Below are 15,017 nucleotides of genomic sequence, written 5' to 3'. Positions count from 1 at the left end.
AACTCTATTCAATATGTTTTTGATTTGGTTTGTATTTGTAACTGAACTTGTTAGTTGTCCAGTAAAAAAAAACCATTTCGATGATAACGCCGAAAACTAGTTTTTTACAATTCAGAGAATTGTCAATTTTAGTTAAATTTTTCTTTACTACTCAGATGTCTGAAATCGATGAACAAATTTTGTTATTTAGGGTCTTATTAGAATCTCCTTGGCACGTAGAAGTGCAGTGAAGAGTTTGAGAACTTTATCTGATATAGTTTATTGACTACAGAGCTTGTTGTAAATCATAAAAACACATGTCCTCTCTAACTGTTCAAACTTTTTGAATTAATTGCTTAATAATAAAAGATATATTCAAAAAGTCTACATGCCGAAACCGCCTTGCAAAGTGTTTCATTTCATGTTAGAACGCAATTTCATCGGTGGTGGGGAGGGAGCAATGACAGTTACCCAGGTTCATTAGATTTTAAGATCGTTCTTCTATATCATATTTCCAAGTTTAACTTCTGGACCTTAAACATTATTGATTAATTAACGCTTACGTAGAACCATCGCAGAATTAATTTTTTCCTCCCAAAGAACTAGTTTAAGCTACCGTCACTTATTAAATGTTTGGACTAGGATAAACCATTGTAATATCTATTTGTTGGAAATACGAAAGCTCTTTTCCGTCATGTGTGACAGGACAAAGAAATGCATTTGGGATTAAACTTAAGCTATTTTAAGGTCAACGGACAATATTGTTTTGACGACTACGTTGTACAGCGATTTTATAAACTTGAAGCGATACAAATGGCTAAATGGCATACACCGTGGGCACGGCTATTCAACAGATTCGTCACACATCGAGTGTAAAAAAATATATATTATTTTTAATATTTTTATATTATAACGAAATTGCTTAGTGTCGTAGAATGAATGGTCAAAGACTTACCATCCGTTTAATAATAATTGAACTATGACAATCTATCGCGGCTGGCAAATGGTAAAATAAGATTACTCACAATACTGAATGCTGAGTCAACAACGTTATCGCGCGAGGAAGAACTTTTACTACAAAGTGCTGAAATAATATACGGACGAAGAAGACGTAAGTAGTCCAGCTAATTATTTTATTTTCCGGTAATAAACTCGAGTAAAGTGTTATTTAAAAAACGCGGAAAGAATTTTCAGTTTTTCATATTTATTGGTTGTGTCTTCGAGTCGTAACTTAAGAGGACGTCATAACCTTTATTTATTAAGGAGTTAGGCACAGGACATTTTGTTTTGAATCGTAATTTAAGATTAAACTGTGTAATTATCAGTGACGGTTTTTCCGGAGAGGCAAGGGAGGCGCCGCCTCCCTTGAAAATAAAGGAAATTACGTACTTAATATTTTTATTACGTCCTATTAATCGGGTTTAGCTTTGATGTATTTTTATTTTTAACATTGTCAAGTTATTGGCTTGGGGGTCAATCCAAAATTCGCGTTGACATTTTGACGTCACGAAATCTGTTACGGAAGTGTAATCCATTCGACTAGTTAGTTCGATTGACATGGTTTACACGTTTTATTTACTTATTTACTCAACTCTATTCAGTTGTGTGTCGTTTTGTACTTAAGTTTTTTTATTTTTTTGTTATTAGTAAATTGGTGCAGTTAATGCATACACGTTTATAATATATTAAAAAATAATAAAATACCAGGTAAAATATAAGTGTCTTTGACCTGACCGTACCGACGAACGAGCCTAAGTATCATAATATGAACCGTCTAACTCATTGGATATGCCGTTGCCGTCCCAGTCGTTGGATGGCCAAACATACAGCTGCTACTAAAAATATATTATAAATGCATTATTAAAAAATATAATACAATGCACGCATTCTTCACGTTTGACGTACGGCAGCGTTTATGAGAATCGCGGCAATCTTATAATAATATGTAGAAAACGCCGCACAACCGATCGTGATTTTGTTTAAAGAATCCAAAAAAAAAATTAGTTATACGGCTTATAAAATGTCTATGTGTATGTGTAACGATTGCACGACAAATAGACCATCTCGGATTTTCATGGTTGATGAACTTGAAATGACTATGGAGGTCATGGACTATAGAGCCTATGGATTTCCGTTGGATTAAGTGAAGTTATACTTGCATATCTTTATATGTGTGATCCATTTAACGTACGACACCCAATATCTCAGAAAATAATTGTAAATTTGTAGTTTTTACTTTTTAAATGTTTGTTTACCTTACTCTTACTCTATGATTTACATAAACTATCAAATATTTACCATTTTTAGACTTTTTTTGCAGAATGTCATCAACTTTTGTAATGAGAACGTACATAATGATTGTCTGAAAATGTTTTTTGTCGATAACCGGTTTTGAATAATTACTTTTAAAGTTATTTAGTTTAACATTTAGGACGAAAGGAAGAATGGAGTGTGTACAATTACTTTTACTCTACCTCACATTCTTAATTTTAAACTTTAATAACTTTAAAAGTAATTATCTGAAACTGGTTATCGAACCGTCTACGAGTTTCAAAAACTGTTTTCGACACATTTGACCGCACGAAAAACTTCGTCGTATCTATAAAAAAAATGACGTTTTATAATTTGTTAAAAAAAAAAGTATAATAATAATAGATTTAGTATTAATTTTTAGTACCGAATTAATCAATACTGTTATTATCATCATAATATACTTATTACGTATACGCTTGTTTTTGCTTTTGCATTGAATAAAGTTATTAAACAATTATTTTTTTTTACTTTAGACATATTTTCTTTGTTGCCCTTGACACTTGTCTCTTAAATGTCCGCCCATTTGAATTTAGTCCCACGACCACCGTCATTAGGAATATCATCTATTTTCCATACATAATATTTCATTCAGTTTGTTAAAAAGCTTATAAAAAAATTAAAAATTATGAGACATCATCGTGACGTACGGCTTTTTATTTTCGGTGTTTGGTTGACAGACGGATGCTTTTTGAACGCATCATAAATTATAAATATACTTTTATCGTTAAATCGAGTCATTCTATGCAAATAAGGACGTTTACTTAGTGTTAACGTTATGTTTAATTACCTATTTATTGACCGTTCAAGAACTGTATTTGATATCGTATGGTATTTATAGCTAAACAGTAAACTGTAGTTACACATAGATCACAACGTTGTTCTGATAAGACAAACACATTATAAAAATACAGATTTAATAAGTAAAATATAATAATAGAAATAAAAACAAGCCAAATAGTAACGAAACTAAACTAAAAAATACTTCAAGGAGAAACATATTAATCATAAACATGTTTTATGACACCAACTTACCTCTAATCTTAACTGAATCTGAATATTTCACACCGTTTATTGAATCTCCTAGTTGAGAAACGAGTAAACAAATCGATAAAAGCTTTAAAAATAAACAAATCTTAAAAAAATGTTTTAATGGAACAGATTATACTGAAAAACAATGATCTTGCTAAAAAGCCATTAAAACATATTCATAATAGAAATCATTTTTGTTTTAATGTTAAATTATGATTAACAACGAGAACCTTTTATAAGACATATTATTATAAATTTTAGTTATCCTAAAATAATGTTATACGTTTAAATCTAATGATTAAACAAGATCGGTTAGGAGTAGGTGAATTTTTTGAAATTACTTTTAACACAAATAAATACTATACACTTTTGTTATTTTATATATTTAATTCAATTTCTGTTTGTGCGCAAAAAAATGTCATTCTGTGTTTACTAATTTTTAGACTTTCAACGAGGACAAGAGCAATGTAATTAAACATTTACATTCCAAATTAATATCACACATTTATTATTTCAGATTTAAATCCTATTTATCCGTGTACCTACTTAAAACACAATAACTTATGACAATATTGTTTTATTTAAATATTTGTAAGCTTTCTATAATATTTTACCGATTATATTTAAATAAATAGTCCATTAATCGTGATTTGTGAACCCAATTGGGTCGATGGATAAATTCCAGGATTAATTATAGAAAACAACATATATTTTTTATTACCAATCTGGTCTCAGTAAAAAAATATTTTACACGTTAAAAAAAAATGTAAAACAATGGTGAATTCGAGTAATAAAACGAATAAGGTAAATTAAAATACAATATTTTTTTAAGGAATTTAAAAAAAATTGTAATACTAAAATTGTTTTAAGGCGATTGGGTACCGGCCTTAATTAAGGATTTGTAGGTAGGCAATTTTTGGGTTTTCTCTGTTACGCGTTGTCGTTGTGTGCGTAGTAAATAAATGAACATATTTAGTGTGAGTGATGTTATCTTACACCCCTCGTCCTCGCACCCGTCCAATCATTGTTGAAGGTGACTCGTACGCACACACACAAGTCGGTTAAAACGGCTACTGTTCAGGATTCGTACAATTTTATGCTGCAAAACTACTAGTTTTCATTCAATTAGTCCGATCGTTGTATTTATGCGATAAGACTTCTGAAAATATACATGAATTCAGCATGAAGTCTACTTGAGATCGGTCGAGCCACTTTTCCAGTTTCATTTATTAGTATTTTTTAAACAATACTACAAGATTTAACATTTTTCAAAAATTTAAATCAAACTTGTGGAATTTTGAGGGCAAAATTAAAAAATGTAAGCTGACCGATCTCAAGTAGACTTCATGCTGAATTCATATATATTTTCAGAAGTCTTATCGCATCAATACAACGATCGGACTGATTGAAGTAAAATGGGTAGTTTTTGACGGAAAAATTGGCCGGTACCCAATGGCCTTAAGAGCTAATTTTAAAACATATTTATCATAATCTAATTAAATTAATAATTTTTTAATTTTTAAATGTACTTATATAATAAATTTCTTCTAGTTCTAACTCTGAGGAAAGCTGATATGTTTTCCTATTGGTTTTGTGGTGTCAACGAAAGTAACTTTTAGCATTAGGTTAATTGTTTCACGCTTTTAAAAATGTAACAATTTATTTTTTTACCTTTTACTTATATTTCGCTTTACAGTAAATTTAACAGACGAGTGACATTACTTGAACAGCATATACTTTAAAGCATACTTTATAACTAAAATTAAAAAAAAGTTCACTAAGAATTAAATTGCATTTTATGTTAATAATACACTCGTTTATAAAATATACTAAGCTACAATTTCCAGCTATCATTTAAATCCATACATATATAATATAATTAAATTAAACGATTGCATTTCATTATTTAGATATCTATTTTATTTTTACTCGTCTATAAATTATTCACTATACTGTGTAAATAGTGGGATACACACAATGTTTGGGGGGGGGGGGGCTGAGTACCATAACTCTTTTTTTAGATATTTTATAACGTACTTCTACTATTGTTTAATCGAAATGTACGCATTAGCAAACGGTACGTCCTTTTGAATAATTAAAATGTGATGATAAAAAAGCAATTAAAAAAAAACCTTGCGACATAAAAATGAATAAACCGCTGCTTTTGTAATTTAATGTTATTCTTCGTCGAGAGTCAAAAATTAGAACATTTAAAAAAAATATTTTTTTTTTAGTACAACGAAATTTTACCTTTTTTAATCAGCAAGAATACTTAAAGGTAGGAACATTTAATTTACATTGGATTTATGCCTAATGAACTAATTTAGAAGTCTGAAATTTTTCTAATATTTTTTTACAACAAAAAACTAAATTTCTAAGTAGTCTAATTTACACATCCCTCTCGGTTATTCTAAGATGCACATGCAGATAAAAAAAAAAGTCTAACTTACACAGGTACCTTACGAAATTGACAATACATATTGAAGGATAGGTAACAATATTTAATATTTTAATGTACATGATTATGTAAAATAATTATTTATTAATAATCGATTGTAATACATTTTTTGTTTTAAATAATTAATAAAAATAACGTAGGTTTTTCTAGTTTTTTTTGTTTTGTACACACCTTTGTAAGACCTACCTAAATGTTCTTAAAAATTATGTTTGCTGTATAAATGTAATTTTTAGTTCAAAAGACAATAAAAAGTAATATTTAAAAATTAATAAAAATATGTTTAGGTATATTTTAGAAATTGCACTTTGTAAGTAGGATCCGTTTTTGTGGTTTTGTACCCCAGCCCCAAATCCTCAAGTTGCGGCACTAACAGTGTTGCTAGCCTCAAAATTAGTATGTATCGTATACGATATAGGTAGCCGTTTTCAAATGATGGTATATAACATGTTTTTAATAACAAATTATCGCGCACAATTGTTTTTCTTGACCTGTTCTGATGTTTCGGCCTATTATGATTTGTTCTTTTTTATGTTTTGAACTCTCCCTCTTAAATTTTGTTTCAATTTTTGTTGGTTCTTTGGAGTCGGGAATGTCGGGATTGTCCACATCGCTGTGTATTTGTCCTCGTCAAATAACAAATTATCTCGAACTATAAAATATACTAAACCTATACAACTGAAAATTATGTCAAACAACAAATAATATTATAATGTCTTTCAAACTAATTCTAGAGCGCAAAAACTGATGCGATTGCGACATCTCACATCGGACGTCCTCTAATTGGAACAGTGCCGCACCATTCTATATATTATTGTATTATAAATACAACGGTGGCTAATAGGTAAGCGAATAGCGATGACCAGTAACGACCTTGTTATCAATTATATCGTTATCAATATGTCTGCACTGCAGCAGTTGCAGCTGTATTGTACACTGTAGACTTTGTAACTTGTACCCGGTCAACCCGGTGAACAAACAACAACGACTGCAATACCTAATATAATATTATTTTGTATGTAGTTAATAGTTATTGTCGTTTTGTTATTTTGTACTTGTTTTTTTATGTTATTGTCGCAGCTGATTATTTGTCGCAGCGGCCAATCCCGGTTTTATTATGTTGTATGACTTGTAATTTTTCAGTCGCATTGCCTGATCGTATAACTAATAATAATATTATTCGGAAACATTAAATAACAAAAATTGTCAATCTTTCAATACTACGTGCACATCCAGTTTTGTGTAAAAAAAATGAACTCGTTAATAACGGCTGGTTTGTTTTTGTTTTCGGCTGTGACTTTGTCGCAAACCTTAACAATTTCTACCCAAAACCCGAGTAAATCTCAAAATGACCAACTTCTCAGGTATGTTTTTCAATAATATTCTAAGTTATTTTGTCAAACCAACATCGCTGTCTTTTGTTTTTACAACAGAGTCGGACTGTATAAAATGGAATCCGTACGCTCCCAATTGAAAGGACGCAAAACACAGCTGTCGCAATTAAACAGTCGCTACGGCGGTATCGACAAAGAATCCTTTGGTGCCGAACCGTTGTCCAACTATCTTGATGTAATTATACAACGTTTTTTTATAATGCCACCCTTTTTTGAAAACGAGCGACTTATTCCATTTTTTCTGGTGGGGAAGGTCATTCTCTTTTAAACTGGTCAAATGATTTTGAACCTAGTCGAATGACATTTTACCTGGGTAAGATGACTTGCAGATGGTCTCCCAAGCTATCAGATGTGCTAGAGCCTAGAACCGTTAAATGATTTGTTTTTAAACACGATTTTGACCATTTACATGTATTTTTTTAGGCCCAATACTACGGACCAATCGCAATTGGCACTCCTCCCCAGCAGTTCAATGTGGTATTCGACACCGGCTCATCCAATTTGTGGGTTCCGTCCAAGCATTGTAGTATACTGAATATAGCTTGCTGTAAGTATTATCTTTTTTTTTACACAGCGAACCAGATTTGAATGTTGCGCCGTACACATAATGTCGTATGTTTTTCTTTTGTAATAAACATTTAAACCTTTATTTTTTGGGTAGTTTTAACATAAAATAAATAATCTTCATATTGTTCTTGCGCAAGACAACATAGAAAAAAGTTTTTCAGCCGAGTCTGCAACCACGAAAAAGCATTTTTATGTCTTGTTGAAGTACCGAATAAATTTAGAGTAGTGGTGGAGTAATAGATAATGATATAGTATATTAACGAGCGGTAACAAGCTAGTATAATAAAACGTCAAGTTTCTGGCTAAAATTGTAGTGTTTATTATCTGGCTTAAAACAATTCATAGAGAAATTGGGCCCTTAAACTGTTTTGAATATATTATTTAGTTCTAATTTGAACGTTGAACATACAACATATCTCTTATCTCCTATATCTTACCCCTATCACTAACCCCTACCCCTATATCCCACCCCTATCTCATATCAGATAACAGCGTAACACTTTTTTCGTTATTTTCGTTATGCTTTTTTCGGTTATTTTCCACAGCTAATCCCCACCCTTAACCTCATTCCCACCCCCCCTCATCTTCATTCCCACCCCCCCCCCCTCATCTTCATCCCCGTTTATTTTTTGGTAAAGCATTTTTCGTTACAATATTTGCGTTACAATATTTTCGTTATAATATTTTCGGTTATGTGCCAGAGCTAAGACATGAAAATGTCAAAAAGTGCTTTGTTTGTTATTGAAAATACTATAAAACTTTCGTTTATAATTCATATATTTGTTTATGATTCATTATCATAGTAGTTTTATTTTTTTGCGTGGTTATCTGATTAAATATTAAGTACAAACCATCATCAACTATCATCATAGAATTAATTTTAGCTCAATTTATATTCGCCATCTCGGTTCAGTCCGATCCCGGTCAAGGATTATGACGTATTATTCACATTTATTATGGTCACAAACAATCAAATCTAGACAGTCGGCTCGTTGCCACCAGGTGTTGTTGATGCTGTTGTCGAATCCTGTCATGATGTCATTTTCAAAACAACCTTTGATGAAAATCGTATTAATTCTTGACGAAAAGTAAGAAAATATAAGAGATAAGAAATGGAGTAGACGGTTTTGGGTTCCCCCATTGGTCTAGACTAGGGCGTTGATTGATTGAGACCTGACCTGACCGGTCCATGATCTGACTGTGACCAATAGTGTGAACTGTTCCATTAGATTACGCACTACTAACTTTGACCGGATAGTGACCTGACCGCGATCGGACCAAACCGAGACCGCGAATGTGCACTTTAGGATACGCACAGCATGTAATATTATTTAATTAATTAATGTTAATTTATGATGTTTAGTGATACATAACAAATATGACGGAGATAAATCATCCACTTACCAAAAAAACGGAACGAAATTTGAAATTCATTATGGGTCGGGTAGTCTTTCTGGATATATGTCTACTGATTTCCTCTTGGTTAGTACAGTTCTAAAAAACATAAAACTTTTAATCAAGCATTATGTACTATTGTTTACTATTATTTAGATGGATGGCGCTCAAATAAAAAGTCAAACTTTTGCAGAAGCGATTCAAGAACCAGGATTAGCTTTCGTAGCCGCCAAGTTTGATGGTATTTTAGGCCTTGGATATGATACCATTTCTGTTAATGGTGCTGTTCCACCTTTTTATAATATGGTCAAGAGTGGTTTGATTAAAAATCCTGTTTTTTCTTTCTACTTGTCCAGGTACTATTAACCTGCATTTAATTTAACGCTTCCAAATAGTATACAATTAAATTGTAAAACAAAAAAAAAAAAAAACCAGTGTGTTCTTAGAAAATACTTTTTAAAAGTATTTCAAAGGCTTGAATTTGCCTGATTGGTAAAATGTAATTCTCCTATGATAAACCCAACTTAGGCAATTTCTGTTTACTGTTTACAATGTTTATGTAATTTTTTTTTTAGATAAGCATAAACCTTACCTTAGCTTGCTTTATTTGGTAAAAAAATCTTTGCACAGAAATGTCTTAACGCAACATTATACCAACAGCCTTGAATGTATTACAGTTATTATTTTTATAACAATTATTATTATTGTTGTTTAATAATTTATGTTTTGTCGTCTAGAGACCCAAGTAGCAACCCTGGTGGTGAAATCATTTTCGGCGGTTCTGATCCGGAGAAATATTCTGGAGATTTTACGTATGTTGATGTCACCAGACACGGATACTGGCAATTTGAACTCGACGGGTAAACATGCGATAGGAATATCTTCTACGAATTAAAATAAACATTGTTGAAACTACATTTTTTTTTTTTTTTTTTTGTAGAATAAGTGTTGCTAATACAACAATCGATAGCGGATCGCTAAAAGCCATAGCTGATACAGGCACTAGTCTTATCGCTGGACCGGTTAACAATATCAAGCAGATCAATACCCTCATCGGCGGTACCGCCATCCCTGGCGGAGAATACATTGTTAGTTCAGTTAATTTTATTCAGTGATGTCGTCTAAGACACCAATTATAAATTAAAATTTTGTAAAATAAGTTTTTTTTTAATGTGTACCATATTGAATTTTTTACAGGTTGCTTGCGATCAAATCGACAACTTGCCGATTATAACTTTCACAATTGGGTCTAGTAATTTTAGTTTAACGGGCAGAGACTACGTGCTCAAGGTATCAACTCATACATTTTTTTTTCAAATTGAATATATTTTTATAGCTTTCATGCAGAGCTCACTTGCTCGTCTTGCTCACTTAAATACATTTTATGTGTTTAAGGTATCTCAATTCGGAAAGACTATATGTTTGTCTGGATTCATGGGTATCGATATACCTCCTCCAAATGGTCCGTTATGGATATTGGGCGATGTTTTCATAGGACGTTATTACACCGAGTTTGATTTAGGAAATAACAGGATCGGATTCGCCACATGTAAATAATCATTTACGGATCTGAAATTTTTTACACCAAGGAACTGAATTTTTACACTTCAAGTTTTAGTTTTGACAATTAAAGAAATCAACCATATTTTAATTGTACGATAGGTAATAATATTTTAAATAAATAATTTTACGTAGAATTGTAAATTCATAACCACCAACATGTATGTTAAGTGATAAGTGATAATTTATATTCTTGAAAATAATTAGAGGTGTTTTTACTATTAAATATATAAATGATTTTTTAAACATTACATGTTAATTACTATTAACTATGTTGTTTGATTTTTCTCGATAAAGAAAACTGTGCCTACAATATTTGAAATTATAAAAATTGTATCGTAATAACGTTGTAACTATTGAAGTTGAAAACAATGTACTGAACATTACTTAAAAAATATCATTTCAATTAAGGGAAATAAAATTAATCTTTTCTAACTAATCGTTATTTTCGTATCTTGAAAAATTAAGAAGTTTGGACATACAACCTTTGAGATTTAGAGCGACGATATGTTGTATTGCGGTTTGCCTGTTGCAAAATAATTTGTAATATTTAAAAAAAGTTCTATGACCTTTAAAGAAATTTAAACTCTCAATTATCGTTTACGAAGTATTTTTAAAGCGTTTTTATTTAGGGTCAAGAAATATATATTATAAAATATTGAAATTTGCTTTCCAAAAAATAAAAACACTACATCGTAAAGAACTTAGATTTAGGTGAAAATTTTAAACAAAACTTTAAACAATTGATAAATTAAAAAAAAAAAAACAAGTTCATCGAAAACACATACATAGTTTATATAATATTTTTGTTTATTAATATAATGTGTTTGAAATATAATACTGATGTAACTATACATAATAATCTTATTTTATAATATTATATACTATACACACAAGCTATAGTTATTATTATTTAGTTAATTCAAACTATTACAAACGCCTTCTAAGGCTTAAACACACAATCAAAAAAGTTATAATTCTAAAATTATTTTTAAGTTACAAGTATTTGTATTATATTAGTTATCAAGCCTCACAAACGATTAAAGTAAAACAATAACAGCTGCGTCAAATGTTTTATAGTCGCGATTCAGTCTACAAAATAAAATTGTGACATGTTTTATAATACTTAAAGTTGTAAATTAATTATTTTTGTATTATTTGGAAATTATGAACACTTGATTAGGTTTTTAGTTTTATAACTCAATTATGATTTAAATCTCCCTTAAATATGACTAGAAATCTTTAATGTTCACCTTCGACTGTTGGTGCAAGCAAAATTATCCCATCGCGAATATAAACTTGCATGGCAATGTACAAATGAACACTATACAATACGACTAGTTCTAAAAATAATAATTTTTCTTAATTAAATTTGCCAAAAAAAAAAATTCTTATATGATAAATTTATGAATAGGTATAAGTACAAAATACTGATAAATAATTAATAAAATACATACAAATTTGTGTACAAACAGGAAATTTCTACTCCACTCGACCAATTTAAAGTTAAATAATTATAAATTAAGAAAAATGTAATGTGTATTCAGTAAAAACATATTATAATTGGAGTTGTGCATTATTCGTATTCGAATAAAAAAACATTATTGAAACAATTATCTGTGTAACATGATTTTATTCAAATAATTTGCTAGTGTGGTTATAGAGTAAATTTATTTTTATTTTTTATTTACAAACAACTTTAACAAACACAAAATTTAAATAAATAAACATAAATTTGTTTTACTATATTATTATTCTGTTTTAAAATAAGAGTTTAATGCACGACTCCGATTACAAATCGACTGAGAAATAAAACTTATGCATCTTCGCTATCTTCAGTGTCGGTGTCAGTATGAATGATTCTCTGGTGATTAGCTAAACTGGCTTTCCTCTTGAACGCTAATTCGCACATATCGCACTCGTAAGGCCTTTCGGGTGTGTGCCTAGTCATCCGATGTAAGAGCAGGCCGAGTACATTATCGAATTGCATAGGGCAATCATCGCACTTGTTGATCAAGTGATTTCCTTCATGAATTTTCAGTTTTGTTGGGAAGATAAACTCTTTGAAGCAGAGGCGACATTGATATGGTTCCTCGGCCAAATGGTTTTTCATGTGAGCAGCGACCATTATGTTGGTCTTGAACACTTTCTTGCAAACCCAACAGAAGTGGATCTTAACTTTCGTAGGATGGCCGTATGGGATTTGTACGGGAATTTTTGTTTCCATAATGTCTTACACCGTCGGGTTAGGTAGATTCGTCGTATAGACAATTTCTCACGGTGCCGAGAAACTACAATTATTGACTCGATGTGAGACTTCACAGTTCACCATAATAGTATTGTTATTTGTTTTTTCGTCGAGCGTCGTGTTGTTTACTCGTTTTACCTCCACGTTATCGTGGTAATGGTCAACGTTTCCATCATAGACCTGTAAAGAAATGGACTGATAGAGTAGAGAGAGGTCCGAATATCGACATCGTTAAAAAGAGACAGAGAGAGTTGTTAGGTTTGTCATGGAAAAAATAATATCACGGAGAAATAGTAATATGATAATACCCGATAACGAAATTTTTATATTAAAATGTTTTAATCAATCTTATTAGTTATTAAAATATTGAAGTGATAAACTTTGTAAGTTACATAGTATTTAGCAGTTGTTGTCTATTGGTTTCTATTTTCTCAGTTTTTACTCCTTTCCGCCAACGAAAACCTCAATTTTTTTATTATTAGTAGTAGGTATTAGATGTGTGGAACAGTGGAATAAATTACTATGATAAATTTTGTCAACGTTCAAAAGTTGTTTAAATTAAATAGGTACATCGCGTTTTGTTTAACTTAAATGATTGAAATGCGTCCATGGTGGTTTTAATGCGGTCTTATGCCAAGTTTGTCATAGCCATTGCATTGTTTACTGTTGTTGTCATTGTGTATTTTAATCCGAAAGTTCCCATTGATGTTCAATTGAAAGTGCAAACCTCATATCGTGTAGCCAACAAACCAGAAACAAAAGTTAGCATTTGGGTGACTGTTACGAAAATCTCGCACGGATATTTATTAGCTAAGTTTCGGAAGTTTTTCAAGTCCCTGATCGGCCGACGCGGAACGTGTCATTCCACGTTCGAATTGAACCTGATAACTGACAATGAGAGTCGGCCAACATTGGACAATGTGATTTCAGAATATTTGAAACAGTATGAGGAAACTCGCCTCCAGGTATGAATGTTAAATCTTATCTATCGTCAGTTACTTTTTTTCATGGATTTTTTTTTATAATCCAGGTGATTCACCACGATTTCCAAGATGTCCTGAAAACCGTACACGCCAAAATCGAGCCATTGAAACGATTTTTCCAGTCATCGAAGGGGTCTTATTACAGCGATGATGTGTTCTACTTGTCGCCCGCACTCCATCTTGTCGCTCCTGATACTGTGGACAAAGCTGTTGTGCTGGACGTCGACACCGAGTTTCACTCGAGTGTTTGCGATCTTCACAACATATTCGACAAGTAACTGATACTTTGACCAAAATAATGGTATCCGAATGTCCGACATTCTTTGTTGTAGCTTTACTGATACGGAAATATTCGGCTTGGCCCCAGAACTGTCTCCGGTCTACCATCATATCCTATGGAAATGGCGCTATTTTCAAGGCGAAAAGCGCAAACCGAAAGCAGAGCGCGGCAACATGCAGGGTTTGAACAGCGGTGTAGTGTTGTTAAACTTGGAGCGAATGCGTAACAACAACAGTGTCCTGTACGATCGGCTCATCAGTCCGCAATGGATCTCCACCGTTGTTCAAAAGTATTTGTTTAAAGTGAGTGAAGGCGATAATAGTTATTTCATTTGTTTTATTGAATTTGTATAAAACATTGTTTAGGGTCATTTGGGAGACCAAGACTGGTACACTTTGGTGAGTTTTGAATACCCCGAAATGATCTATCAATTGGAGTGTGGATGGAATCGTCAGCTCTGCACTTGGTGGAAACATCACGGATACGCCGAGACGTTTGATTCGTTTGCAAAGTGTGACGGCAAAATAAATTTATATCACGGCAACTGCAACACGCCTATTCCGTCAAACTAATCTTTATAATTCTAAAAAAACCTACAAAATAGGCAAAAAATGTTTTTTATACAATAAATTATCGACAATTGTTATATTTTTACTGACTATTGACTTATGAATATTATTTTAAACAAATTTGTTTATTATTATGTGTTGTTTTTAAAAAAAAATAATTTGTTACATGCCAAACAGTCATCAACCTATCCAAAGTTTTGTGATTCAAAGTTTAAACAGAAATACTTAACATAATTATTGTTTGG

At 31.5% G+C, this 15,017-nt stretch overlaps 3 protein-coding genes across 3 annotated transcripts; 2 read left to right on the top strand and 1 right to left on the bottom strand.

Moving 5' to 3' along the window:
• The first annotated feature begins 6,736 nt into the window (after positions 1–6,736).
• Positions 6,737–10,961, top strand: LOC126842177 (lysosomal aspartic protease-like). The gene is made up of 9 exons (XM_050579065.1): positions 6,737–7,140; positions 7,210–7,345; positions 7,594–7,717; positions 9,101–9,219; positions 9,289–9,488; positions 9,870–9,992; positions 10,073–10,220; positions 10,330–10,422; positions 10,528–10,961. Exons 1-9 carry the CDS (start codon positions 7,028–7,030, stop codon positions 10,687–10,689), a joined length of 1,218 nt encoding a protein of 405 aa, XP_050435022.1. The 5' UTR covers positions 6,737–7,027; the 3' UTR covers positions 10,690–10,961.
• A 1,547-nt stretch (positions 10,962–12,508) lies between these two features.
• LOC126840737 (zinc finger protein ZFP2-like) lies at positions 12,509–12,919 on the bottom strand. The gene has a single exon (XM_050576665.1). It carries the CDS (start codon positions 12,917–12,919, stop codon positions 12,509–12,511), a length of 411 nt encoding a protein of 136 aa, XP_050432622.1.
• LOC126839288 (xyloside xylosyltransferase 1) lies at positions 12,806–14,892 on the top strand. Its single transcript, XM_050574516.1, has 4 exons — positions 12,806–13,905; positions 13,971–14,197; positions 14,256–14,505; positions 14,569–14,892. Exons 1-4 carry the CDS (start codon positions 13,549–13,551, stop codon positions 14,773–14,775), a joined length of 1,041 nt encoding a protein of 346 aa, XP_050430473.1. The 5' UTR covers positions 12,806–13,548; the 3' UTR covers positions 14,776–14,892.
• Positions 14,893–15,017: the final 125 nt, after the last annotated feature.

Source organism: Adelges cooleyi, unplaced genomic scaffold (genome assembly GCF_023614345.1).
Source record: "Adelges cooleyi isolate 19-005CV unplaced genomic scaffold, UGA_ACOO_1.1 ACOO_flye_CR_arks_rails_tigmint_CR_PRNA_108, whole genome shotgun sequence".
Lineage (NCBI taxonomy): Eukaryota > Metazoa > Arthropoda > Insecta > Hemiptera > Adelgidae > Adelges > Adelges cooleyi.
The sequence above is the reverse complement of the archived record's forward strand: the minus strand, read 5'-3'. Positions and strand labels throughout refer to the sequence as shown.

Excerpts from the sequence above, each read along its gene's own strand:
- LOC126840737 (XM_050576665.1), bottom strand. The coding sequence starts at position 12,919 with ATGGAAACAAAAATTCCCGTACAAATCCCATACGGCCATCCTACGAAA.
- LOC126842177 (XM_050579065.1), top strand. The coding sequence starts at position 7,028 with ATGAACTCGTTAATAACGGCTGGTTTGTTTTTGTTTTCGGCTGTGACT. Across the intron at positions 7,346-7,593 it reads CGTTGTCCAACTATCTTGAT|GCCCAATACTACGGACCAAT; the intron begins GTAATTATACAA and ends GTATTTTTTTAG. Across the intron at positions 7,718-9,100 it reads TATACTGAATATAGCTTGCT|TGATACATAACAAATATGAC; the intron begins GTAAGTATTATC and ends TATGATGTTTAG.
- LOC126839288 (XM_050574516.1), top strand. The coding sequence starts at position 13,549 with ATGGTGGTTTTAATGCGGTCTTATGCCAAGTTTGTCATAGCCATTGCA. Across the intron at positions 13,906-13,970 it reads ATGAGGAAACTCGCCTCCAG|GTGATTCACCACGATTTCCA; the intron begins GTATGAATGTTA and ends TTTATAATCCAG. Across the intron at positions 14,506-14,568 it reads TTCAAAAGTATTTGTTTAAA|GGTCATTTGGGAGACCAAGA; the intron begins GTGAGTGAAGGC and ends AACATTGTTTAG.